General features: G+C 46.3%; 1 protein-coding gene across 15 annotated transcripts in view; it reads left to right on the top strand.

Moving 5' to 3' along the window:
• ZNF532 (zinc finger protein 532) overlaps positions 1 to 24,794 on the top strand; it is a 110,289-nt gene that overhangs the window by 35,593 nt on the left and 49,902 nt on the right. For 14 of the 15 annotated variants that reach the window (XM_089895260.1, XM_089895263.1, XM_089895252.1 and 11 more), the window contains one exon: positions 13,849 to 16,211. In XM_089895260.1, coding sequence (XP_089751386.1) covers positions 13,866 to 16,211 — 2,346 coding nt within the window. In that variant the 5' untranslated portion in view covers positions 13,849 to 13,865. Of the gene's footprint in view, positions 1 to 7,850; positions 13,732 to 13,848; positions 16,212 to 24,794 lie in introns of those variants that run through there. The other variant, XM_089895258.1, reaches the window with a different exon arrangement.

Consider the following 24,794-nt stretch of genomic DNA (forward strand, 5'->3'; position numbering starts at 1 on the left):
CAGGCCAAGGAATTTGGACTTAATTTGGAAGGTGATTCAAGGATTTTTTTTTTTTTTTATTGTGGTACACGGGCCTCTCACTGTTGTGGTCTCTCCCGTCGCGGAGCACAGGCTCCAGACGCGCAGGCTCAGCGGCCATGGCTCACGGGCCCAGCCGCTCCGCGGCATGTGGGATCCTCCCGGACCGGAGCACGAACCCGTGTCCCCTGCATCGGCAGGGGGACTCTCAACCACTGCGCCACCAGGGAAGCCCTGATTCAAGGATTTTTAATAGAAGGGAGTGATAGATAGGATTAAAGTGCAGTTTTAGAAAGATTAATCTGGCAATTCTGAATGAGAGCATAGAGAACGGGGTGTTGTGTTTTTCTAGGTGTAAGATGGGATGGTCCACAGTGAGAGGAGTGACAGGGATTATGTTCAGCATGGATGTAACATTGCCAAGGAAAAGATACAGGACTTGGTGAGAGAGAAAATTTCATATAAAAAGTAAATGTATATATTTGAGATGGTAAATTTTATGATATGTATATTTTATCACAGTTTTAAAAAAATGAAATGCGTACCTTGCTTTGCTTTCCTGTATGTGGGCTGTTAATTACATTGGCTTCGTGATATGTGTGGATTTTAATATTTGGTTGGGAACTTATACTGCTTATAATTTATTTAAAGGGAAACAGTAGTTCCCATTTTAGCTGTTAACTTCTGAAATGGCAAAACCCAGTTATGCTGTTATTGAAAAAAAGGAAAGGCTGGCCTTGTTAGAAGACACCTGGAGGATGACAGGAGCGGTAAATGATTCATTTCTTTCCACGCGACCTGTATAACCAAATTGCTAGGAGGGACTTATTTTTCAGGCTGTTTTTTTTTTGCCTGCGCCACGTGGCATGCGGGGTCTTAGTTCCCCAACCAGGGATCGAATCTGTGTTCCCTGCAGTGGAAGCCCAAAGTCCTGACCACTGGACCTCCAGGGAAGTCCCCACATAGGCTGTTGTTTTATACGGCTAACTGTCAGTGATTCAGTAGTCCAGCTGCCCACCTTGGGCATAAAGAGAAACCAAATAAATCGTTTATCGTCTCTGGCCACAGGCTGGGGCTGCCTATAGTAGCAAACGGTCGTCTCCATCATTTTGTGTGCAAGAAAGCATGGAGAATGCAAACTTTTAAAAATTCTATTTCTAATAAACTTAGGTTTAAAAGTCGCTAAGCTGTTTTGATTACTCAGTGGCTGACCTTGAGGCAGCTTATTGGTAAGAGGATAAAATGGAAAATTAATCTCCACATATGCAGAGCTGTTATTTAAACATTTTAGGAATTACTTCTTGTTTATAATGCCATTCGCCAACGTTCTTTGGGAGTAAAAGGATAGAAGTACCCAACTTCTGCTCATCCCAGCTCCCTTCTTTGCATTTTAATACCCCCCCACTGTCTTAACTATTCATTATCTCTGTCTTACTTTTTTTAAAAAAACTAAAGTCCATGCTTTATTTAGATTTCCTCAGTTTTTACCCAGTGTCCTTTTTCTGTCCCAGGATCCCATCCAGGAGATCACATTGCATTTAGTCACCATGTCGCCTTAGACTCCTCTTGCTGTGACAGTTCCTCAGACTTCCCTTGTTTTTTGTGACCTTGATAGTTTGGAGCAGGACTGGTCAGGTAATTTTGTAGAATGTCCCTCAGTTGGGATTTGTCTGTTTTCCCTGTGGTTAGGCTGGGGTGTGATGTGTTTCTGGGATAACCTGCTGTTCTGTCACATCAAGGGGACGTACTATCCATATGACTTACCACTGTTGATGTTGCCCTTGGTCACCTGGCTCAGATGGTGTTGGTGAGGCCTTTCCACTGTGGAGTTACTCTTTTCTCTCCCCATTCCGTACCGTCGTCTTTGGAGGAGAGTCACTTAAGGAGTGGGATTATTCTTCACCTCCGTAAGGGTGGGGCATCTACCTAAATTATATGGAGTTCTGCACGGGAGATTTGTTTGCCTTTCCCCATTTATTCAATCATTTGTATCAGTATGGACTCATGGATGTTTATTTTATATCTCAGGTTATAACCCAGTATTGCTTTATTTGTTGTTTACGTTGTAACAGCTTGAGCCGTTGGGAACTCTTTCGGTTCACCTCTGTGTCCCTGTGACATGCTCCTCTCAATGCAGTTTGTTTCCTTTCTTTTTGTCTTGTTTTGGAGCACTTCCTTAATTTCTGGCACTACAGAATGCTCCAGGCTCATTTTGTGCATTTCCTGCCCAGTGCTGGAATTGGCCATTTCTTCAAGGAGCGCTGGTCTCTTTTTCTAGTGGAGAGCAGTGTTAGAAACCCAGGTCTCGGTGCTGGCTGTCCTCACTTTTGGTCTTTGCCAGGCATCTGCCCCAGTGCTGGGTTCACCTCACATGACTCATTTCTTCATTTTCCTGTCAAATCTTTTCATATGGTTGCCCAGATCTGTTTTTTTTAAATTAATTAATCAATTTAAAAAATTTTGGCTGCGTTGGGTCTTCGTTGCTGCGTGTGGGCTTTCTCTAGTTGCGGCGAGCAGGGACTACTCTTCGTTGCGGTGCGTGGGCTTCTCGTTGCGGTGGCTTCTTGTCACGAAGCACAGGCTCTAGGCGTGCGGGCTTCAGTAGTTGTGGCACACGGCCTCAGTAGTTGTGGCTCAGATTCTTAATCACTGCACCACCAGGGAAGTCCCCAGATCTGGTTTTTATAGCTGTCAGAATTTTAGCCTAGATCAATACAAAATTATTCCTTGGATGGGCAATCAAGCTGCTTTTATATATTTTAAAAATGTGTTTTGTGTTCTAGTATCAACACTACATAGGAATCTGGCTACAAATTTAGATTGCATTTGGGTGGGTGATATTTTTGGTCTGTGATTTGTCTTTTAATACAGTTTTTACAAGAATTTTACAGATTCATGAACCTTAGGGAGATAGTTAAAAGCCTATTAAAATTAAATTTTGTGCATTTGGTTTTATCAAGGCAAAATAAGCAGCTGAAATAAAATGGACCTGGGAGCCAGAGGTTTGCATTTATCATTCCCCAATTTAAGGTGCAGCTTAGATGGTAGAGAATGCCAAGGGTAGCAGTATAGTTAAATGAAGGAGATTAATTAAAGTGTAGACAACTGGAACGATATAAAATTCACATCTTCCGGATGTAATTTCTTCTCTGTATTTGTCCTTCCTGGGAAACCCTGCCTGAGAACCTTCTGAGCACATGTCTTGCTATTAAGTGTGAGGGGGACTGTAAGCTTCTTTACTCCTTGTCTCAAAACAGAGATACACATTTTCTTTTCTGTTCCCCACATCACATTAATTATTAATCGTTTTTTTTTTTTTTTTTTTTTGCGGTACGCAGGCCTCTCACTGTTGTGGCGCACAGGCTCTGTACACGCCGGCTCAGCGGCCATGGCTCACGGGCCCAGCCGCTCCGCGGCATGTGGGATCTTCCCGGACCGGGGCACGAACCCGTGTCCCCTGCATCGGCAGGCGGACTCCCAACCACTGCGCCACCAGGGAAGCCCTGTTAATCAGTTTTTTATTTTATTTTATTTTACTAACTGAGACTCAAAACTTAGAGCTTGATAAAATTCTTGGATCTCCTGTGGGGAAAACTTACTCGTGAGGGTCCTGAGGATTTGGAGAAGGCAGGTCTCACCCTGGCCTTCCCTGCATCTGGAGGACAGTACGTCTTCTGCAGGGCACCGAGCAGCCAGAATCCTTTCAGCTGTGGCTGCCGAGCTTGCTGCCGCTGCTCGTGGGAAGCTTTGCCCACCATGGAGTTGCTAGTCCATAGTTCTGCTGTCCTTTGGGTGCTGCGGAGCTCAAGTGAGGGCGGTGCCCCACGCCTCTGGTCTGAGCATCTCTTTGTCCACCCCCCTGGTTCTGACCTGCTGGGTCATTTGCACCTCAGCCTCTAATTCTGATCCCGACTGAGGCTCACGCCTCAGCCTGTGGCTTCTGTGCTGGACAGGGTGAGCCCCTGACCTTTGACCCCTAGCCCCTCGGTACCAGCCCCCCTGCTGCGAGTGCTGCCCACTTAGGCTCCTTTCTTCTCTTGCTCAGATCCAAACGCTGACGAGGAACCTTTCAGCCACACGGGTCTCCTGGCTGTGGTTGCAGGTCTCTGGTCTGGTTGTGGGATGAAAAGAGTAGGAACATGCCTTGAAAATCTCTGACCACCTGCCCTCCGTGTTTGAATGTTATGCTCTCTGTGCTTTTTGTGTAGTGTATTTGATCATGGCAAAGTTCCCTCTAGATATCTAAATAGCACAGCCCTGGGGTTGGGTGTATGCTGTTATCTCCATTTTTCGGTGGAAAACTTTCCAACACAAAGAAGCCAGAGAGAGCACAGGGAATGTTAGTGCTGGGAGGGACATTGGGCCTCACACCCGCTGTCTGTGTGTTGTCGCTGGGACATTAAAGCTCATTCTCTTCACCAGGGTTTGTCCATAGAAACTAGTTTATTTTAGGCAACTGTATGGATGGGTTTTTGTATGCTCTTGCCTATTAAGTGACAAGAACGTAGGTCGGTAAGTGATTTCATGGAGCTGCAGAGAGAAGTAAATAGGAAATGCATCATCTCCCTCCATGCATTCATTCATCAGTCACAGAACAAATATTTCTTTTACAGCTAGTAAGAAAACCGTATTAGGAAAAGTTTAAACTTTCTAGTAATGTAGAAATTGTATAAGAAGTCATCATTTTGTGTCATAAATATTTATAAAGTTGGGGGGCAGGGTGGGCTTAAAGTAACTCTAATGCATGGTGGCAGCAACAGAATTGGTGCAGCCATCTGGGAAATCATTCTGGCATTTGTGTTCACAGATCAGAAAAAATGACCTGTGGTTAGATCAAAATTTGGGAACTATAGCATCCCTCTTTTTGGAGACTTACAATATTTGTTAGCGTAATAGAGGCTGTCCTGCAGAAAGAAATCTGTTCAGCGTAGAAAAATTCAGCATTTACTCTATGTATTTCAGTGCTGCGTTTGTGAAAAGCCTAGTAAGGTCCTTCAAAACTGGGGTCTGTGTTTCGCAGTGTGTGAAGTGCAGCACGTGAAGGGCTTTTAATGTTTTCCTAGTGGAGGTGAGTGTCATGGACAACGTGAATAGGACTTGGAGGGGCGGCAGTTGGGAGGGCAAACGAAGGAGGGCTTTAGTGTAAGTTTGACCTCCTGTTGGGACAGTCAAGTGGCATATAAAGTTGGCAATTGGAAAGGTGGCTCTGAAGGCAGAATTAGGGCTGTAGGTAGAAATGTGTGAGTTCTGTGAATATATGGGATTGTTGTGACCACAGGGGTGGCCAAGGCTGCCTTTGGACAAAGGTAGATGACAGAGTCTGAAGGGACCCAGGAGGGGAAGAGCCAGGGAGTCAGGGGAAACCCGAGCGGCTTCTAGCAGTGCTTGCAGGGTCCACGAGAGGACAAGATGGCTGGAAAATGAAATTCTGCTGAAAGGCACTGGCAGTAAGAAAGGAGACAGGCAACAAGGACCAGCACAAGGCAACAAAGAATGGGAATGGACCGTTTTTGGAGTGTTTTCTAGCTGTGAGGCACTCGCTTTATTTCATTTAGTAGCTGTACACTATTAAATGAACGCATGCATTTTCATTTAATTTTTTATTTTGGAATAATTTTAGCTTCTAGAAAAATTGCAAAAATAATACAAAGAATTTCCAGGTGCCCTTTACCCAATTTCCCCTAGCCACCTTGTATAATTATAACATATTAATCAAAACTAAAAAATTATCATTGGTATAATGCTAACTAGACCATAGACTTTACTCAAATTTCAGCAGTTTTCAACTAAGTGGAGGACACTATTTGTGTACAGTTCCCTTTCTCTGTAACCTTACAGTATACAGTCAAGGTTTTGTTTTCCAAAGTTACTTAGGTGGGTTCTTTTCCTCCATACAGTCTCTTCAGCATGGGTGTTACGTCATTTGCTTGTGATATAGTTAGTTCTTTGTTACACTTGGTCTCTTATTTTGGGCCTCTCCTCATTCCTGATTGATTTTATTTTTTGTTTACACACAGTAAAACTCTCTGGGTCTTGACAAAGACATAGACGTGTGTATCCAGCCCCACAGTTGTGGTACAGAACAGTTCTGTCACCTCCACGTTTCCCCCTACAGCCTGGATTTTAACAGTGGTTTCAGGCGAGTGGGTAGCAAAGGGGTGGGGAAGGAGCTGGGCGGTGTAGGATCTCCCCGACGACTGAGAACTTGACTGTGAGGGCAGCGTGCCCATGGACAGAGCACAAGGGTAGGGTCTCCAGGTTGAGGCTGGGGGACGTCTCTTTAGCCAGTAGGTAGAGGTAATAGGAGTGGCCAAAAGCCCTGGAGCTGGGCAGCAACCTCCCAGTGAGGACCAGCTGGGAAAGGCCAGCTGTGCGGATCAGGCAGGGTCTGAAGGGGCAGGCGGACCGTGGGGAAGGGTCCTGCCTGTTGTCTTCGAAGCTGACTGTGGAAAGAAGGAGGTGTGGAGTAGGTACCAGGGGAAGGTTAGAAAACAGCCTCTGTCCCCTGGCAGGGTGGGAGTTAAGGAGAAGGAAAAGAGAGGGTGGTGGGGTAGAGTGACACAGAGGACGCCCTGGGGCACGAGGAGCGGGGATTTGCTGCAGTCCCCTCTAGAGGTACCCTTGACAGCTGCAGAACCATGTGGAAAACGCAAAGGAGCTTTTTACTGCAGAGCTTTCGTTTGACCTGTGAGTGCTTGGAGTTGGGGGGAGTGATGCAAGGAGTAGGCCAAGAACTGTGAGTCGAGCTTCTGGAAGAGGCTGAGGTTTGTAGGGACCATTTGCTTCTATTCCTGTGGGAGGAAGGGTGGGTGGAGGAGGGAAGGGGAGGCGCTTGTAGGTGTAGCCTTGAGGGAAAAGTGAAGGATAACCCGCAGGGAAGGGCAGGGGCTGGATATATTCTTGTCTTTCCCAAGGTTGTGCCCTGATGAAGTGCCTCTGTGTTTATGTTTCTAGAAGCAGTGTGAACTTTCACATCAGTGGTTTTTCAAATCAGGAATATTAGGTATTAACTGAAGAAGAAAACACGGCCTTGGCCAGAGTATCTGTATGTCAATATTGATACCATCAGGATTCAGTGAAACAAGAAGATATCTATTCTTGATGATAGCAGCTGCATTTACTAATTTCTTATTAACTCATACAGAATTAAAACGTATATTCTTTCCTTTTCACCTTACGTGTAAACTGTCTTTTTACACATGGGCAGCTAACTTGGTGGGGGCTGTTTAGAAAGTGAAGTACTTCTGGCCTCAGCAGGTGGTGTGCAGGGAGTGGGGGGGACGCCCGCCAGTGCTGGAAGCTGAGAGGGGGCTGGGCGCTCTGTGGTCCTGGGTCACACTTCTTCCCAGTGGCTGGAGAGGAGCCTCAGACCTACATGGTGCCCTGGCTTATCGTCCAGATCCACCCAGGGCCTGATGAGTGTGGAGGATGGAGATAAAATAAACACTTCTCTCTGGCGTTTTGGCACTTGTATGGGGCCTTCAACTAGCATGTATTTAAGAGATTCCATAGCTCCATTTATTATTGCTTATTTTTTCCCTCAAAGCTATACGCACGTAGCCATTCGTGTGTGTGTGTGTGTGTGTGTATTTTTTTTAGTTATTATTTTTTTGAGACCTAAGTGTCTGCCAGTTTTTGGGACCCAGTCTCCTTGTCCATCCCCCACCCTTCCCTAGAGAGCAGCCCTGAGGCAGAGACATAGCCAATCAGGTGTTTTGTTTTGTTTCTGTTTTTTGTTTTAAACTCCACAAAACTGACATCTCTTTCCAGCTGGTTTAGGAAGAGCGAGCAAAGAAGCATGAAGCAGATTTGTGTAACTGAACCTGCTGTTTGGGATGGAATTGCAGTGAGAAAATATTTTTCCCTGATAAGCAATTCAGATTGAAGTGAGGGAGAAGGAAATGGTCAGTTGGGGAAAAAGAGATGTGATGTCTTTTTCTCTTTTGTGGTTGAAGAGATGTCATGATGGAGGGCGTTGAAAATGCTAAAGGTGAAAAGGGATTGGTGAAGAAGGAAGAGCCCAAGGGTGTGTGTGTACTAGTATGAGGGGAAAGGCAGGGATTGGGAGGTAGAGGCCGGGAGAAACCAACCCCCTGCTTATTTCTTTGAAGACATGAAACCTGAGGGTGCTAAGTCATTTTCTGTGAGCAGCAAACTAAATGTGAAGCATTGCATAATATAAACACACATAAGAACATTGCATATTTGAAGAAATGAAGGTTAGAAATGTGAGTTAGATTCATTAATCTGTTGAATTACTTCTTCAAAAAGGGCTTCAGTGGCCAGATAAGTGCCAGAAAACAGTGACAAATGTAGTCCCCCAAAAGGATAACAGACCTTGGATTATCATAGTTGTTCTTTGAAAAGTTTGTAAAATGCTGTTGAGGCGATCTGTAGACTTGGATTTGTTTTTCTTTAGGATTATTATGACTTAGTGTTTATTGATTTTCATTAAAGAAAATGTTAGTTTCTCCATTTACATGGGGAAGCCGATGTGTTGTCACCAGTCACATTGACCTTTGCATATTCATTTTGCAGGCGTGTATCTGGGGATTATTTGCAGTTGGGTTCAGTGGTTACTTTATGACTGGGAGATTCTGTGCCATCATCCTCTAGTTGGAAATTGACAAGTGCCTCCATGAAGAACAGTTTCTTATTGCAAAGTATAAGAAGTATGATTAAGGGGTGAATGGGTTTTTCTTTTGATTTGATAACTTTTGACTTTTACCAACAAAGATGAAATAGCTTACTATAATTTTAAGAGACTTTGGTAGGAAAGGAAGTGTTTTGTCTGTGTCATAGGAGGGAATAGAGTGACCATGTGACAGACTTGAGTTCTTTGATTTTCTTTTTTTATAAACAGGCCTAGCATTCCCCCCCCAGACATTTTCAAGGTGAAAGGACTTTTATACATCAAGCACATATGCTGTTAGTGAATTATACGTTATTTATAGGGTGTTTAGTTTTAAATTGAAAGACTTAGTGCCTTTGAAGGAAGCTGTATTTTACAGGGTTTAAATGAGATGAAAGACATTGTTGCAATGACTAAAACTAATTCTGTTTGAAAGTCAAGCTGTTGAGGGAAAGGGAAGCTAAAATGAGATCTTTTTATCTTATCTTTTAAACGAGAAGACTGAGATTTATCTTTGTAATGTTTTTAAGCAGAAGAATCTATTTTTAAAACAGTACTTAGGAATTGGGGTGAACAAAAGTAAAGAAAACTTTCAAACATAAACATTTCTCTCTACTTGATAGAACGGAGAAATGAAGCAGGAGTTAAGCATTTTTTCCCCCAAGTGGTAAATTCACTCTTGCCTTCCAGAATGTGGGAAGGGTGAGGGTAGTAATAGGACGGTGTGATTGTGGGCATGACAAACATTTCTATAAACCAAAAAAGAAGTGTGAAGTTACAGACAGCGGTGTTTATTACATTGATTATACAGCCCGGGAGAGGTGAACTCACCGCCACGATGGTCTTGGGTTTCAGACAACGCGATGTGCTTTCAGCGGCCGGTGCACTTGGCCTGTTATGCCCGCTGTGCATTTTCACCTTATAGTCAGGATTCTTTCAGGTGAACTAGGAGAGCTGACTCATATGTTTTTAAACCGCTGCTAATTCACTCTTACCTCTCCACAGTGTCCCAGTACTTCACCCCAAAGAGTTCATCTGGGTTTATCTTCTTCCCTAAAGAGAAAGTGTATACATCTTAGGCGTTTAGAGGAAGGGGGTGGGGGCAGGTATGGCTAGATGTCCACAGAAAAAGTTGTTCCTGCATCAGGAATGTCTTCTGGACTCCTTGGGGGGCTTGCAGATGTGGAGGTTCCTCTCTGGGGTTTTCTGAGCCTTCACTCTGCTTTACTTATGCAGATAGGAAAAGATAGCGGCAGTGTGGTCGGCGACATCCTACCATTGACTATAAGATTTAATGCTGCTGCTGTCGCCACCATATGTGAGCACCTGTGTGTCCATAAAGCAGGCAGGTCCCTGTTGTGTGTCAACAGGAGGGAGATGGTACGAATCAGTATTACTCTTCCAAGTATTCATCAGAATGCCTGCCTGCTGCACTGCCAGTGTGAACTGCCAGTCGCTTAGCACGTTGTGTTTCACGTGGTGACCCTTTTATCATTTCTTGTGGTTGTGTGTTCTGGGCCTACCACCCACTGAGTATTTGAATTTTCTGTTATGTTCTTTTTGTTCCTGAACCGACTGCCCTCTAGGATGAATGGTGTGAAACTGGATGATGTCTTTTGCTCACCAAAATCATAAGGAGAGGGCAAATGACATAAATCCCATGTAGCTGTAAGGAAAGGGTTGAGGGATTTAGGCAGAGCCCAGCCACCACTGGGGACATCCAGAGGCTGGATCCCAGCTTTGGATAAGTGGTGGCATTAAAAAACCACCTTTCAGGCCTATTTGACTCCAGTGGGGTTTTGGGGGTGGTTCATGAGTCTATGTTTTGAATTCTCTAAAAAGTGATCTACAAACTTGGATCATCATGGCTGGTAAAGATAGATCATAGGGATGCTTCGCTAATGGTGGTTTTATTGTGAGTATTCAATTTATAAAGGCAGTATGATGCTTAAAAATAAAGCTGGTGAGGGACTTCCCTGGTGGCGCAGTGGTTAAGAATCCGCCTGCCAGTGCAGGGGACACAGGTTTGATCCCTGGTCTGGGAAGATCTCACTTGCCATGGAGCAACTAAGCCCGCGAGCCACAGCTACTGAAGCCCGCGCGCCTAGAGCCTGTGCTCCGCAACAAGAGAAGCCACCACAATGAGAAGCCCACACACTGCAACGAAGAGTAGCCCCCGCTCTCCGTAACTAGAGAAAGCCCACGCTCAGAAATGAAGACCCAGCGCAGTCAAAAATAAATAAAATAAATAAATTAAATAAATAAATAACACTGGTGACATTCAGGGATTATTCCTAAGTGGGCGGACTCTTAAGTGGGTATATTGTCTGACAGATGGATTTTTCATTGCCCACATTTTACAGTTCAGCTTCATTTAAAAAAGAAAATCATAATATCAAACTTTCTCGCTAGATTTGACTTCATATAGATGTTTTCATGTCATTATATGCTTAGAAGTGTTGTACTTTGATGCCGGGGGTGCATTATTCCCTGTCTGGTCCTGCTGGCACCCATCTGGGAGAAAAGTGGCCCAGAGTGTTCTCTCTAGGCCAAGCAAACCATCTAGAGAAAAGTACATGTGACTTCTGAGACATAAGTGCATGGAAAGTGATTTATTCTTTTTTTTTTATGATATTTTCTGTTGCTTTCTCTCTTCATTAATGCACTTTAAAAAAATTAATTTATTTATTTTTGGCTGCTTTGGGTCTTCGTTGTTGCACGCAGGCCTTCTCTAGTTGTGGTGAGTGGAGGCTACTCTTCGTTGCGGTGCGCGGGCTTCTCATCGTGGTGGCTTATCTTGTTGCGGAGCACGGGCTCTAGGCTCACGGGCTTCAGTAGTTGTGGCACGTGGGCTCAGTAGTTGTGGCTAGCAGGCTCTAGAGCGCAGGCTCAGTAGTTGTGGCACACGGGCTTAGTTGCTCCGTGGCGTGTGGGATCTTCCTGGACCAGGGCTTGAACCCGTGTCCCCTGCATTGGCAGGCGGATTCTTAACCACTGTGCCACCAGGGAAGCCCTGGAAAGTGATTTTTATTCTTCAGCTCCTTTTGAGCCATAAGTGTTTGTTTCATCTTCAACAGTAGTTTTTCCCAGCGAAATTCTTTGAAGTGTTTGGGTGTGTCCCAGAGTGGGTGAACGTGCTGAGGGTGTCTTTGCAGCTGATGGTGGATTCATGGTTAATGTGAATTTTCACGGGTATGTTTACTGTTGCCTGAGTAGAAATCCTACTGTGATCCTCATATAGTTATTTCTATTAGGAATGCATGATTTTTTACAGGTTGTACAAGAAAAAAATCATTAAATACTTTCGTAAAATATGAAAGACAACTTCTCAGTGATTTAAAGCAGACTTAAAGGAGGAATGATGCAGTAAATATCGACAAGGAAAGAGTCTAGGTGTCTACAAATCACTTAGGCCGATTCTTCCATTGAAAGTTGCCTGAGATCAGCTGTGATCCTTGTTTCTTCCGACGTTGATTGTTTCTTGGTTCCCCTCTCTTCTTCCCTTCTTCTCCTTTGCTTTCTTTCTCTCCCTCTCCTTCCCTTTCCAGTTTTTCATTCATCCTCTTCCCTTTCCTTCTCTTCCTGGCTGCTGGCCTCCACGGCAGAAGGAAGGAACAGGCCCAGAGAGATCCCCTTACTTCCTGAGGGTCTCAGAGGCAGTGAGTTGTCTGCAGAGCAGGGTCAAGGCCTGTTCTTATTGTAAGTCCTGTGTTCTGGTCCCTGACTTGTGTCCTGTTGGTTATTTGGCATTTATGGTGCAAAGGCAAGTGGGACATTGCCTGTCTTCAGGCAGCTGACCAGGCCAGTAGGTAAGAAGAGACAAGTACACACACACTGTAATACATACAGAGCATAATCGAATCATAAGATGGAGTGCTCTGGGGGTTCAGGGAGGAGGAAGAGCTCCCCTACAGTGGAAGGGCCCCTTGTAAAGACCCCAAGCAGTCTGTGTATTTATATATTCTTCATCTTTAGTAACGGCTGTGACTGTCCATTTTCCTAAAACTCTCCATCCTTCTACCATCCAGGGCTTCGTGCACATTAATGCAAGCACTTTTTTTTTTTTTTTTTTTTCCTGCGGTACGCGGGCCTCTCACTGTTGCGGCCTCTCCCGTTGTGGAGCACAGGCTCCGGACGCGCAGGCTCAGCGGCCATGGCTCACGGGCCCAGCCGCTCCGCGGCACGTGGGATCTTCCCGGACCGGGGCACGAATCCGTGTCCCCTGCATCGGCCGGCGGACTCTCAACCACTGCGCCACCAAGGAAGCCCCAATGAAAGCACTTCTTCATAGACTGTTGTCCACCCTGATCTAGCCTGGCTGCCAAAGAGAGGGCCTTCCTCCCCCGGGCTCTGTCACGTACTTGGGTCCATGTTGTCACGTGCTGGGAGTAATTTCATGGAAGGCCTTTCTCAGCTGCCACAGCCATTTGCAAGACTGTGTTGGCTGAGTAGTGATTAGGAAACAGCTGTGCATTCCCTTAACTAGCGAAACCACTGGACTGGGGAGAGAGATGGAAGGGACACTACACTTTTCTGCCTGGAGAGTGTTTTTTTTCCCTAACATAATGGAGGGAATTAAGATTAAGTAAAAAGTGATGGAATGAGCTCCTGGGGGATTTTTGAAAATCTCAGACGGAACTTTATTAGCAGTAGACGGCCTGTGCTGGGTTGGGGTGCTCACTTCTGTGGATGAATTGAAATCTGTAATTGGGGTTTTGCCTGTAATCTATTGCTTTTTTTTTTTTAACCTATTGCTTTTAATGTGATATCCCAAATCTGATGGTGACTGTGTTAGCAATAATTTTGCCAGTAGAATTAAATGCTGTCAAGATCAAGATATGTTTGGAAGTAGTTTTTTGTGAAAATGGTGAGGTGAATCCAATGACAAATAACATTTTCTAGTCGTTAACACCAGAACCTGCTCTTCGTGCTGTAATAGTTTTGATCAGCTTGTTAGAGAGGCTCCACGCTGGCAGTGCTGCACGGCCTTTTGGAGGAATTACTTCAAAGCTGTCATCGTCAGGGCCTTATACCTGTTTTCCAGATGCTTGTTCACTTTGGCTCAATGTCCTGACATTATAGTAAGTGCAGTTGGCAGCTCGCTCTTTCATGATAATCATCACTGGTCGTGTAAGTCCCATAGGGATGTTTATCTGCGCGCTCATTGCTGATGGAATTCTTTTCTGTTCGTTTGACAGAACATCTGATCAAATTCATGACCATGGGGGATATGAAGACCCCAGACTTTGATGACCTCCTGGCAGCATTTGACATCCCAGATATGGTCGATCCCAAAGCAGCTATCGAGTCTGGACACGACGACCAGGAAGGCCACATCAAGCAGAACGCCCACGCGGATGACGACTCCCACACGCCGTCCTCCTCCGACGTCGGCGTCAGTGTTATTGTGAAGAATGTTCGGAACATCGACTCCTCCGAGGGCGCCGAGAAGGACGGCCACAATCCCACCGGCAACGGCCTGCACAACGGGTTTCTCTCGGCGTCCTCTCTGGACACTTACAGTAAAGATGGATCGAAGTCCTTGAAAGGAGACGTGCCTACCTCAGAGGTGACTTTAAAAGACTCCGCTTTCAGCCAGTTCAGCCCCATCTCCAGTGCTGAAGAGTTTGACGACGATGAGAAGATAGAGGTGGACGACCCCCCGGACAAAGAGGACATGCGCTCCGGCTTCAGGTCGAACGTGTTGACAGGGTCGGTTCCCCAGCAGGACTATGACAAACTGAAGGCACTCGGGGGAGAAGGCTTAAGCAAAACTGGCATCTCTACGACAGGCAATCTAGAGAAAAACAAAGTTGTCAAGAGAGAAACAGAAACAAATTCTATAAATCTGAGTGTTTATGAACCTTTCAAAGTCAGAAAAATGGAGGATAAACTGAAGGAAAACTCTGAAAAGGTGCTTGAAAACAGGGTCCACGAGGGCAAGCTGAGCTCGGAGAAGAATGACGCCTCCCTCGGCGGTGTGGTGCCCTCGAGGACCAAGCCATCCTCCAAGCTCTCTTCCTGCATCGCTGCAATTGCGGCTCTTAGTGCTAAAAAGGCCGCTTCCGACTCCTCTAAAGAACCAGTGACCAACTCCCGGGAGGCCTCTCCGTTACCAAAAGAAGTAAACGATAGCCCTAGAGCCATTGAAAAGTCTCCGGAATCCCAGAGTCTCATCGATGGGACAAAAAAAGCATCCCTTAAGCAGCCGGATAGTCCCAGGAGCATTTCCAGTGAGAACAGTAGCAAGGGATCGCCATCCTCTCCTGCAGGGTCAACACCAGCAATTCCCAAAGTCCGCATAAAAACCATCAAGACGTCTTCTGGGGAAATCAAGAGAACAGTGACGAGGGTGTTGCCTGAAGTCGATCTCGATGCCGGAAAAAAGCCTTCTGAGCAGACGGGGTCCATGGTGGCGTCCGTGACGTCGCTGCTGTCGTCTCCGACCTCGGCCGCCGTCCTTTCCTCCCCGCCCAGGGCGCCTCTGCAATCGGCGGTCGTTACCAACGCGGTGGCCCCCGCCGAGCTGACCCCCAAACAGGTCACCATCAAGCCTGTGGCGACTGCCTTCCTCCCGGTGTCGGCCGTGAAGACGGCCGGGTCTCAAGTCATTAATTTGAAGCTCGCCAACAACACTACGGTCAAAGCCACGGTCATATCTGCTGCTTCCGTGCAGAGCGCCAGCAGTGCCATCATTAAAGCCGCCAACGCCATCCAGCAGCAGACCGTCGTGGTGCCGGCCTCCAGCTTGGCCAACGCCAAACTCGTGCCAAAGACTGTGCACCTTGCCAACCTTAACCTTCTGCCTCAGGGCGCCCAGGCCACCTCCGAGCTCCGCCAGGTGCTCACCAAACCTCAGCAGCAAATAAAGCAGGCAATAATCAGTGCCGCGGCCTCACAGCCACCCAAGAAGGTGTCGCGGGTCCAGGTGGTGTCCTCCCTGCAGAGTTCTGTGGTGGAAGCTTTCAACAAGGTGCTGAGCAGCGTCAACCCAGTCCCAGTTTACATCCCCAACCTTAGTCCTCCTGCGAACGCGGGCATCACGTTACCGACCCGCGGCTACAAGTGCTTGGAGTGTGGGGACTCTTTTGCCCTCGAGAAGAGCCTGACCCAACACTACGACAGGCGCAGCGTGCGCATCGAAGTAACGTGCAACCACTGCACCAAGAACCTCGTTTTTTACAACAAGTGCAGTCTCCTGTCCCATGCCCGCGGGCACAAGGAGAAGGGAGTGGTGATGCAGTGTTCACACTTGATCTTGAAGCCAGTCCCAGCAGATCAGATGATCGTTTCTCCATCAAGCAATACTCCTGCTCCATCTTCCGCCCTCCCGAGCTCCTCGGGAGCCGGCACACACACTGTAACAAAAATTCAGTCTGGCATAACCGGGACAGTCATATCAGCCCCTTCCAGCACACCCATCATTCCAGCTATGCCTCTGGATGAAGACCCATCCAAGCTCTGTAGGCATAGTCTGAAATGTTTGGAGTGTAATGAAGTTTTCCAGGATGAGACGTCGCTGGCCACTCATTTCCAGCAGGCTGCAGATACAAGTGGACAAGTAGAGTATCATTTACATTTTGGTATTTCGGTGATGGGTCTGTAGACATGAGTGCTCTATGCCATGCCCGTTGATTTTAGGGGCGGGAGCTCAGTTAAATGGGGGGATGTGTGTGTATATTTGTGTACACACTCGCATGTGAGAGAGGATTGTTTTCTAGAGTAATGTTGAAATACGAATCTTACTTAAAAATCAGTGCTTTTGCAGATGGTTCTTTTAGGCAGTTAGAAACTGTGTACTAGTTGGGTCGTGGCACCTTAGATTTAGGGTAAGTAAAGGAGTTCTTAACTGTTGGGGGATAGGGGTTTACGTTGGAAGTCTGAGCTCTAGCGAGTGATAGTATAGACCCTTTGGATTAAGTGTTCAAGTCAGGCTGCGCCACCAGTGTTCCTGAGTCATGTATTAGCGACCATTGTGGGATTTAAAAATTTCCTGTTGTTTATAAATTATTGTCTTTTACAGTTAAACACAGCCAGTTGATACCCACTTTTCAGGCGTGCCTGCCTGCTTAAGATGTTGGTCTGGTATATTCAGTGATATTCTCCACTGCAGTGAATTTAAGCTTCTAACAGAAAACCCATCCATTTAATAGAATACCTTTGAGTTTGTTTGTGGCTTTTTTTTTTTTTTTCTTTTTTGGGCTGCGTTGGTTCTTCGTTGTGGTGGCTTCTCTTGTTGCGGGGCACGGGCCCTAGAGCTCGGGCTTCAGTAGTTGTGGTGCGTGGGCTCAGTAGTTGTGGCGCATGGGCTCTAGGGCGCAGGCTCAGTAGTGGTGGCGCATGGGCTTAGTTGCGCTGTGGCATGTGGGATCTTCCCGAACCAGGGATTGAACCCCTGTCCCCTGCCTTGGCAGGTGGATTCTTAACCACTGTGCCACCAGGGAAATCCCCTTGTTTGTGGCATTTTTGGTTCGTTTTTTGTGGTGAAGTGTAGGTTGGTGTTGGTGAGATGTATTTCACAGTGCGCGTCAGTCAGCGGTTTTATCTCTACCATTTGCTTCTCTCCGTGAGGCAACTTCTGGGCAGTAGATAAATGTGTTTTACAGATATATGGAAGTAACTGGGCATGTTGAGTGAAACTAATTCAAGCTAGAGAGACCATATGATTTATTGTGCAAACCAGGAAACGTGTGATATTGGAAGGGGCGCTGGTTTGAGCTGATATACCCTGGCTCAAACTTCTGTTTTGGAAGCCCCAGTGGTAAACTGATCTTTCCCTTACTTGCCTCCGCTGTCTTGTGACGAGGAGCTTTATGCTGTGGTTCAGACGCCTGGTACTGTCACCGTGATCAGCTCCCCAAGGGCAACTGCTGAGTCAAGTTCTTTGTAGGATTTGAGTTTGGGGAACAAAAGATCAAGAATACCTCAGTGACTTTTCCTGTGGACATTCAGTTGAGTGGAAATGGAGGCGATAAAGAGTTTCGAGAACATTCTTGCATCGAGAACGTTGGATGTTACATGTTTCATTGGCTCTGACGGTAAAGCGCTCAGGTGGCTAAGCTGGTTCAAGAAGAAGTGATTGATGCAGCCCCCCAAGCGCGTCCTGGTGACAGGGCTTGGGTTCTGTCTGGGTTCCTCTTACCTGGTCACCGCTTCATCAAAGGGGCAGTCTGTCTTTCTGTCTTAAAAGGATGCAGTAAAAAAAAAAAAAAAGCCGTTTCCGTAGTTCTCTCTGTTCTGCTGGTATTTTGTGCAGGTGGTGGAGTATGTCCCGGCTCACGTGTGCTGGTCCGTATTGGCATGTGGAGCTGCCTTGAGAGATGTCTGTTCCCTTGGGGACCTTTTCTTCCCTGTTTTCCCCTCGTTTTTGTTCTCTGTTAACCATTTAGGCTCATCCGCTGAACTGGGGTCAAATAGGGAGGCGCTTTCCCTCAGGGAAAGAGATTGACTTCTCTTGTCGCGTGGGTGGTTGCTTTGCCTTGACTCTGTGTATTTTGCTGGGACAGGTGTGTAGCGCAGCTCCCCCGTTTCCCCTGGAGCACTGAGGGATGAGTCAGGGCAGAATATATGTTAACTCCAGGGCCAGGTAATACTAGGCCGGACAGTCACCCCGTTCTGGTTCCTTCCTCTGACTCTGCCGAGCTAGGGTCCACTCAGCCCACCCGAGAAGAGCATTTCTGTCGAGTGAGCTTCAGCTGCCGCCTGAGCCAGACACCGCTTGGCTGGCAGCGCCAGCACACCCCGTGGCATGTCTCCCACTCCTAGTGCCCCTGCTTTCACCCAAACCCTGCCCTTCACCACGGTATCCCCTCCACAACTTGCCACTCTTCTCAGGCTCAGCCGGGGGCTCTGCGCACCCAGGGGCAGCCTGGTCTGGTCTGTCACCCGGCCGCCCAGCCTGCGCCTCTGGGTGCGGAGCGGCTGCCCCTTCTTCAGCCTCCTTAACACCCTCCTGAGTCTCTCCTGCAGCCCAGGAGGCCAGTGGCATCCGTGCAGCTCCTGCTGTCCTAGCCTCAAGTGTAGCGGGAGCTCGGGTGGTCCCCACCTGTGGTTGGCCCCTGGCGCAGCATCAGGTACCCATGGCGATGGGAGGCTGGGGCTGAAGACAGGAAGGACGGGAGAGAAAAGAGAAAAATTCTTCGTTTTGTCTTCTCCAGTTTGCTATTCACACGACCGCTGGCCGGTTTACAGTTTGTGAACTTAAATTTAAGTGTGGGGGAAAAAGTCCACCTGTATAAACTGTTTCCTCTCTGACAAGGGCACTTAACAACACTTAGTTCAACTTCTCAATTTTGTAAGAAGATCTAAGGGCACCTCAAGCACCAGTCTTTGCCTGAGCGCCTTCTTTCTGTCTTGCTTTCTGTTTCTCCGTTGGCCTCCCCGTTCCTGGTGACTCGTGCGTGAACTTGAGCCGGAGCAGGCTGCCTCACTGCCCGAGGGTGGGGACCGTTACAGGGTCGGCCGCGGGCCCGCAGCTGCCCGTTTTCTCTACTGGCTCTTCTCAGGTCTGCCCAGGCCGGGCTTCCCTACGTCTGCACATAGGCTTAGAGTCATGTACAACAGCTTCCTGTACTGACCCCAGCTAGCGTTGATTCTGGAGGTTAAAGGGTGTGACCTCAGGGCCCTGGCAAGACTAACAGGCCCCCGGGCCCTTGCTCCGTGCCTTTCCACATGTGAGTTTACCAGACCTAGAGAAAGGTGTGCCGGTTCACTGACAGCGGGGATATTCCTTCCTCCTTCCCTCCCTGCCTCCCATCAGGGATATTCCTCCCTTCCTTTCTCCTGCCCACCTTCTACTTATAATTGCCAAGGTAGTTTAAAATTTTTACGTGATAATGCGGAAAGTATTCCGTGCTAATTAACGCCTTGAGTCTTCTCAGATCATCCCATTTTCAAATTAAACTTTTTATTTTGAGGTAATTGTAGATTATGGTAGGAAATAATACAGAGGTATCCTGTGTACCCTTTACCCAGTTTCCCCCAATGGTAACATCTTGCGAAACTATTAAACAGTATCACATCCAGGCTGTTGGCACTGATGCTGTCAACACGTAGAGCCCTTCCACGACCATAAGGATCCCTCATATTGCCTTTTTAGAGCCCCAGTCACCTCCCTCCCACCCCTGCCTCCCTCTTAACCCCTAGGAGCCACTAATCTCTTCTCATTTCTATAATCTTGTCATTTCAGGAATGTTATATAAATGGAGTCATACCGTATGTAGCCTTTGAGACTGGCTTTTTTCCACTCAGTGTAATTCCCTGGAGATTCATCCAGGTTGTTGGATGTATCACTAGTTTGTTCCCAGTTTGGGGCTATTATGAATAAAGCTGCCACAAACACTTGTCTGCAGGTTTTTGTGGGAACGTAAGTTTTCCTTTCTCGGGGATAAATCCTTTTGTGTGCTGGGTTGTATGGTAGTTGCATATTTATATTCACAAGAAATCCTTTTCCACAGCGGCTGTACAATTTTAAATCTCAGGAGCAGTGTATGAGTGGTCTAGTTTCTCCACATCCTCACCGACATTTGGTGGTGGTATCATTTCGTATTTTAGCCATCCGGATAGGTGTGTAGTGATACCTTGTGGTTTTAACTTGTGTTTCCTCCATAGCTAATGATGTTGAATACCTTTTTGTGTTTATTTGCCATCTGCATATCCTTTTTGGTGAAATGTCTCTTCTTCTGTCCATTTTCTAATTAGTTTTTTTGTTTGTTTTTACTGTTGAGTGTTAAGAGTTCTTGATATATTTTAGATACTGGTCCTTTGTCGGTATGTGGTTGCAAGTCTTTTCTCCCAGTCTGTGGCTTGCCTTTTCATCTTGTTAGGTCTTTGGCAGAATAAATGTTTTTAGTTTTGATGAAGTCCCATTTATCAGTTTTCTCTGTTACCGCTTGTGCTTTTGGTGTCAGGTCTAAGAACGCTTTGCTGTAGATCCTGAGAACCTTCTTTTATGTTTTTTTTCTAAAAAAAGTTTAGTTTTATGATTTACGTTTAAGTCTGTGATCCGTTTTGGGTTAATTTTTGTATAAGGTGTGAGACTTCGATGGAGATTTCCTTTTCCCCATGCATGTCCTTTTTCTCCAGTACCACTGGTCAAGAAGGCTGTCTTTCCTCCATTGAATTGCCTTTGCAGTTTGTCAGACGTCAGCTGGCATATTTGTGGAGCCATTTCTGGGACTCTGGTGGACTGACTCCTCCAACTTTATTCTTTCCTCTCAAAATCGTTTTTTAGCTATTCTGCTTATTTTGCCTTTCCATATATATTTTAGAAGAGTCTTGTCTATAATCTACCAAAAAATTCTTGTTGGGATTTTGATAGGAATTATGTTAAGCCTGTATATCAATTTGGGGGGAACTCTTTTCTTTATTAGGTTGAGTCTTTCAGTCTATGAACAAAGAATGTCTCTCCATTTATTTTGATCTTCTTTGATTTATCATTTTGTAGTTTTTATCATACAAGCCCTATACATGTTTTGCTTGCTAGCTTTCCTTCTTTCTTTACATGTTTTGTTGGTGCTTCCCCTCCCCCCGCCCCCCCTTCCACATGGGCAAGTGTAAATGGTATTATATTTTTCAGTGTTCACATGTTCGTTGCTAATATATGGAAACACAATTAATTTTTGTGTATTATTCATGTATCCCTTGTCTTTGTTAAACTCGTTATTGGATTTAGGGTATTTTTTGGGGGGAAAGATTATATTGATTATTTTTCAGATATTGAACCAACCTTGCATCTCTGGGATGAATCCCACTTGATCAAGGTGTGTAATTCTTTTTATATATTGTGAATTGTATTTGCTAATATTTTGTTAGTATTTTGCATCTGTATTCATATAGGAAGGGACTTATAATTGGTGTTAGATTTTCTTTAAATATTTGATAGAATTCTTCAGTGAAACCATCTGGGCCTGGAGATTTCTTTTTTTGGGATTTTTTTTTAAACACCCGCTGGGCTGGTGGAGGGACTCATTATCACTTGGTAGGGAAGAAGGTCCCACTTCCCTGCTGCCATCTCTGATACCATCTGGGTGAGGGTATTAGGACACCTTATTACAGCCTCAGGAGCGGAGGTCTGGGCTCCACCTGGACTTGGCGTGCTATCGGTGAGGGCACAGTGCTTCCTGGGGTGTTTGGCTGGAGTAGAGCAGTAATTGTGTCTTTTGCTAGGCTTCCCCTTTCCGGGTCCTTTGGCTAAAGATAGCAGGCTTTTGTTGGGGATTTTTTTGTCTGTGCCCCTTGGCGTTTCTGGGTTCCCCGTTTCCTCAGCACCAAATCTGGGATCCGTGAGGCAAAAAGAACCCCAGAGAACTCATCACTAGGGACCTGAGGTGCCTAGCCATCCTGCCTTCTCTCTGCCTTTCAGAGCCTCATTATGTTTGTTGTATGTGTAATGCCCAGGAGTGTTAGTTGTACTTAGTGGAAGGAATAGAGAGAGGTACTTCTATTCCATTTCCCTTGAAGTGGAAGTTTCACTCTGTTTTTTCAAATACAGCTGTTTCGTCTTCCAGGAGAGAGTGTGTAGTTACATCACTGGGCTCTGCCTGAGGCCTCCGGCCTGTGGTTCTTGGTCGCTTTTTGGAGTCAGGCTTCCTGGGAGGACAGCATTCCACTTGACTGTGGACTCCTCTCCTCTTTGAGCCTGAGGCATGTCCCCTGCTCAGTGAGGTCACCTCCATCTTGGCCTGTCTGTGGCAGCTGTCAGGAGTGAGCGTCTCTTCTTCTCCCTTTCATATGTGTTGAACCCAGCCTCTTAAGACCTCAGCCTTTCTGTTGAGAATGACTTCTTGGTTTAGTGCAGGCACCATCTCCCTTCTCTTTTTATCTTTCATTTTCTCCCCATTTATATTTTTACCCCTGTTTGTGGTTTGAAAGCCTCCTTTTCCACGTTGGTCCAGGGGTGCTTATTTGAACCCGGTAAAGGATTTCTTTTTCTTTTGACACCAGCTGTGGCTGTCTGTGCAAAACCTCCTCTCCCCGTCAGCCCGTGCATACGTGCTCAGGCTCTGGAGGTTTGCCAGCATGTCATGGGATAAAGTAAGGTTTGGGTGGCATTTGCTGAATTCTGCCTTGTTAGTTACTCCTTCTCTTAAGGTATTCTGTGGCCAGTCTATACAAGGGAATGATGGACTCAGGGACTCAGAGTGCTGCTTTATCATTCGCTGGCCCTGTGCTCAGCAAACCCACATGCAGGTCTCTGTGGTGAGCCGGGTGGGAATCTGTGGTTTAGCTGGAAGCCCTCTTCACCCTGCATCCCCCGAGCCTGAATCCGAGCCAGGACCCCAGGCATGCTCGGGCCCAGGTTAGTCTGCCCTGCCTCCATCTGCTTACCCTGCCGAGGAGCAAGCCCCGAGGAGTGGGGGGTGCGATGGAGCATCTGGGGTGGATCATGCCCTTCCCAGCCGCCCTGAACCAAGCGGTGCAATAAAAGTGGAGCACGTGGACATCGACTTCTAACCCCGGTAAAACTGCCCTGGTTGGCGGTTTATGTTCCACCCTATTCCATTAATAATTCCTGCCTTGGGGCACACTGAGAAAAGGAGTGGGTGGAGGGGCTAGAGAAGTTGCCCTCCTCTCCATGAAGTAGTTAAGAGCTGCCAACTGTAGTTTTAATAATTGAAAATTAAACTTATTGGAATGTTGTTGCTTCACCTCTTGGTAAAACCACAACTGAACTTAGCCAAGTACAGACTGGAAGCGCGTATTATAACCTCCGAATTGGTAAAATCAGTTTTCTTCCCGTAGAATCTGTATCAGCCGTAGAATCAGAGGATGTCATAGGTCCTTTGCTCAACTCTTTTATTTTACAGTTGAAGAGACAAATGCCCAATCAGTGGCCAACTCAGAACCTGAGGCAAGATTTCTTTATTGCTAGTTATTCTTTCCAGTTTCTGATGCTGGTAACCTAAGATGTAGAAGCATAGAACTTTATAGTTGCAGGGACCATAGGAGTCTTCTGAGAATGGACCCTGGGGTTACATTCGGATAAGCTTCAAGGGTGCAGGTGAAGGTGACTTATCTGCCACGGTCCTTATTTTGGGGGGTTGCTGATTCAGTTCAGGTTCAGGGAGTTTATGGGCATCATTACTAGAACATACCAGGTGTATTAAATTATCCCGAGCAGCCTCCCCCAGGCCTCATTTCTAGACGTACTCTGCTCCGGCAGCTGCTTCTGGGGGCCGTGGGGCCGCCTCAGTGCCCGCGCCCACCCCCAAACACCATTATTAGCTTGGTTTTTGGCCCTGCTCTCCTAAATGTTTACTATTAATTTTGGTCAGGCTAGTCCTGTCCCAGTTGATAGTTTAATGTTATCAACTCTTAATTTATCTGTCTTCTTGAGCGATTGTCATCTGAGTGGATTATATGTGTGGACCATACTGCTTTCTGCGAATTTGCTCATTTCACTGTCAACTTTTATTAGGGATTTTTAGTGCAGAATGATTTGAGGGCAAAACCAGCACCAACAGCTAGCATTGGGAACAATGGTATATACAGTTATTTCTGCCACAATGCTTGCTTTGTGTTACTTCCATTTAACTGAGATCTGAAATGCAGTGCTTTGTCTGTGTTCTCATTGTGAAACTGGGTGAAAGTGAGAGCCAGAAAACAAACTGGTATACCTTTATTATTATTATTATTATTTGGTAATTATACTGTAGGTGGAAAATTACAAAACTGCTGTCAATGAGGCAGAAACGGTGTACTTAGCATCTGGGCTGACTGTTAAGTTGACAGTGTTTTGACCTCTGGATCAGTGGGGTTCATGCTGTCACAGGCTTTTGGTCTGTTTGAAATTTAAGCATGAGTAGATGCTATATTTACTCACATTTCCCGAGCCTTCCTCATCTTTTCCCTTGCTACTCTTCTCCCTAAAACATGAGTTGAAACACATAGAATTGTTTTCCTTTTTACTCAGATAATTCCTCCTGTATACAGAGAGGGTGCCGAGCCCTAGGGCTATCTGAATCCTTACCAGGGCCCCAGTGTACCCCCTTCCTCACAGCCTGCGTTGGAGGCCTAGCCTTCACTCTCTGTGCCAGGATTGGGCAGAGAAGGGTGCAATGCAGGTAGCTGTCAAGTATGAGTGTGATTACTTTTCAGCTTTATTTTCAGCTTTCTCATGTTACCTGAGTACTGAAAAACAATG

Source organism: Delphinapterus leucas, chromosome 14, assembly GCF_059928025.1.
Source record: "Delphinapterus leucas isolate spDelLeu-1000000601 "Yukka" chromosome 14, BTC_Dleu_Yukka2, whole genome shotgun sequence".
In the NCBI taxonomy this organism is placed as follows: Eukaryota; Metazoa; Chordata; class Mammalia; order Artiodactyla; family Monodontidae; genus Delphinapterus; species Delphinapterus leucas.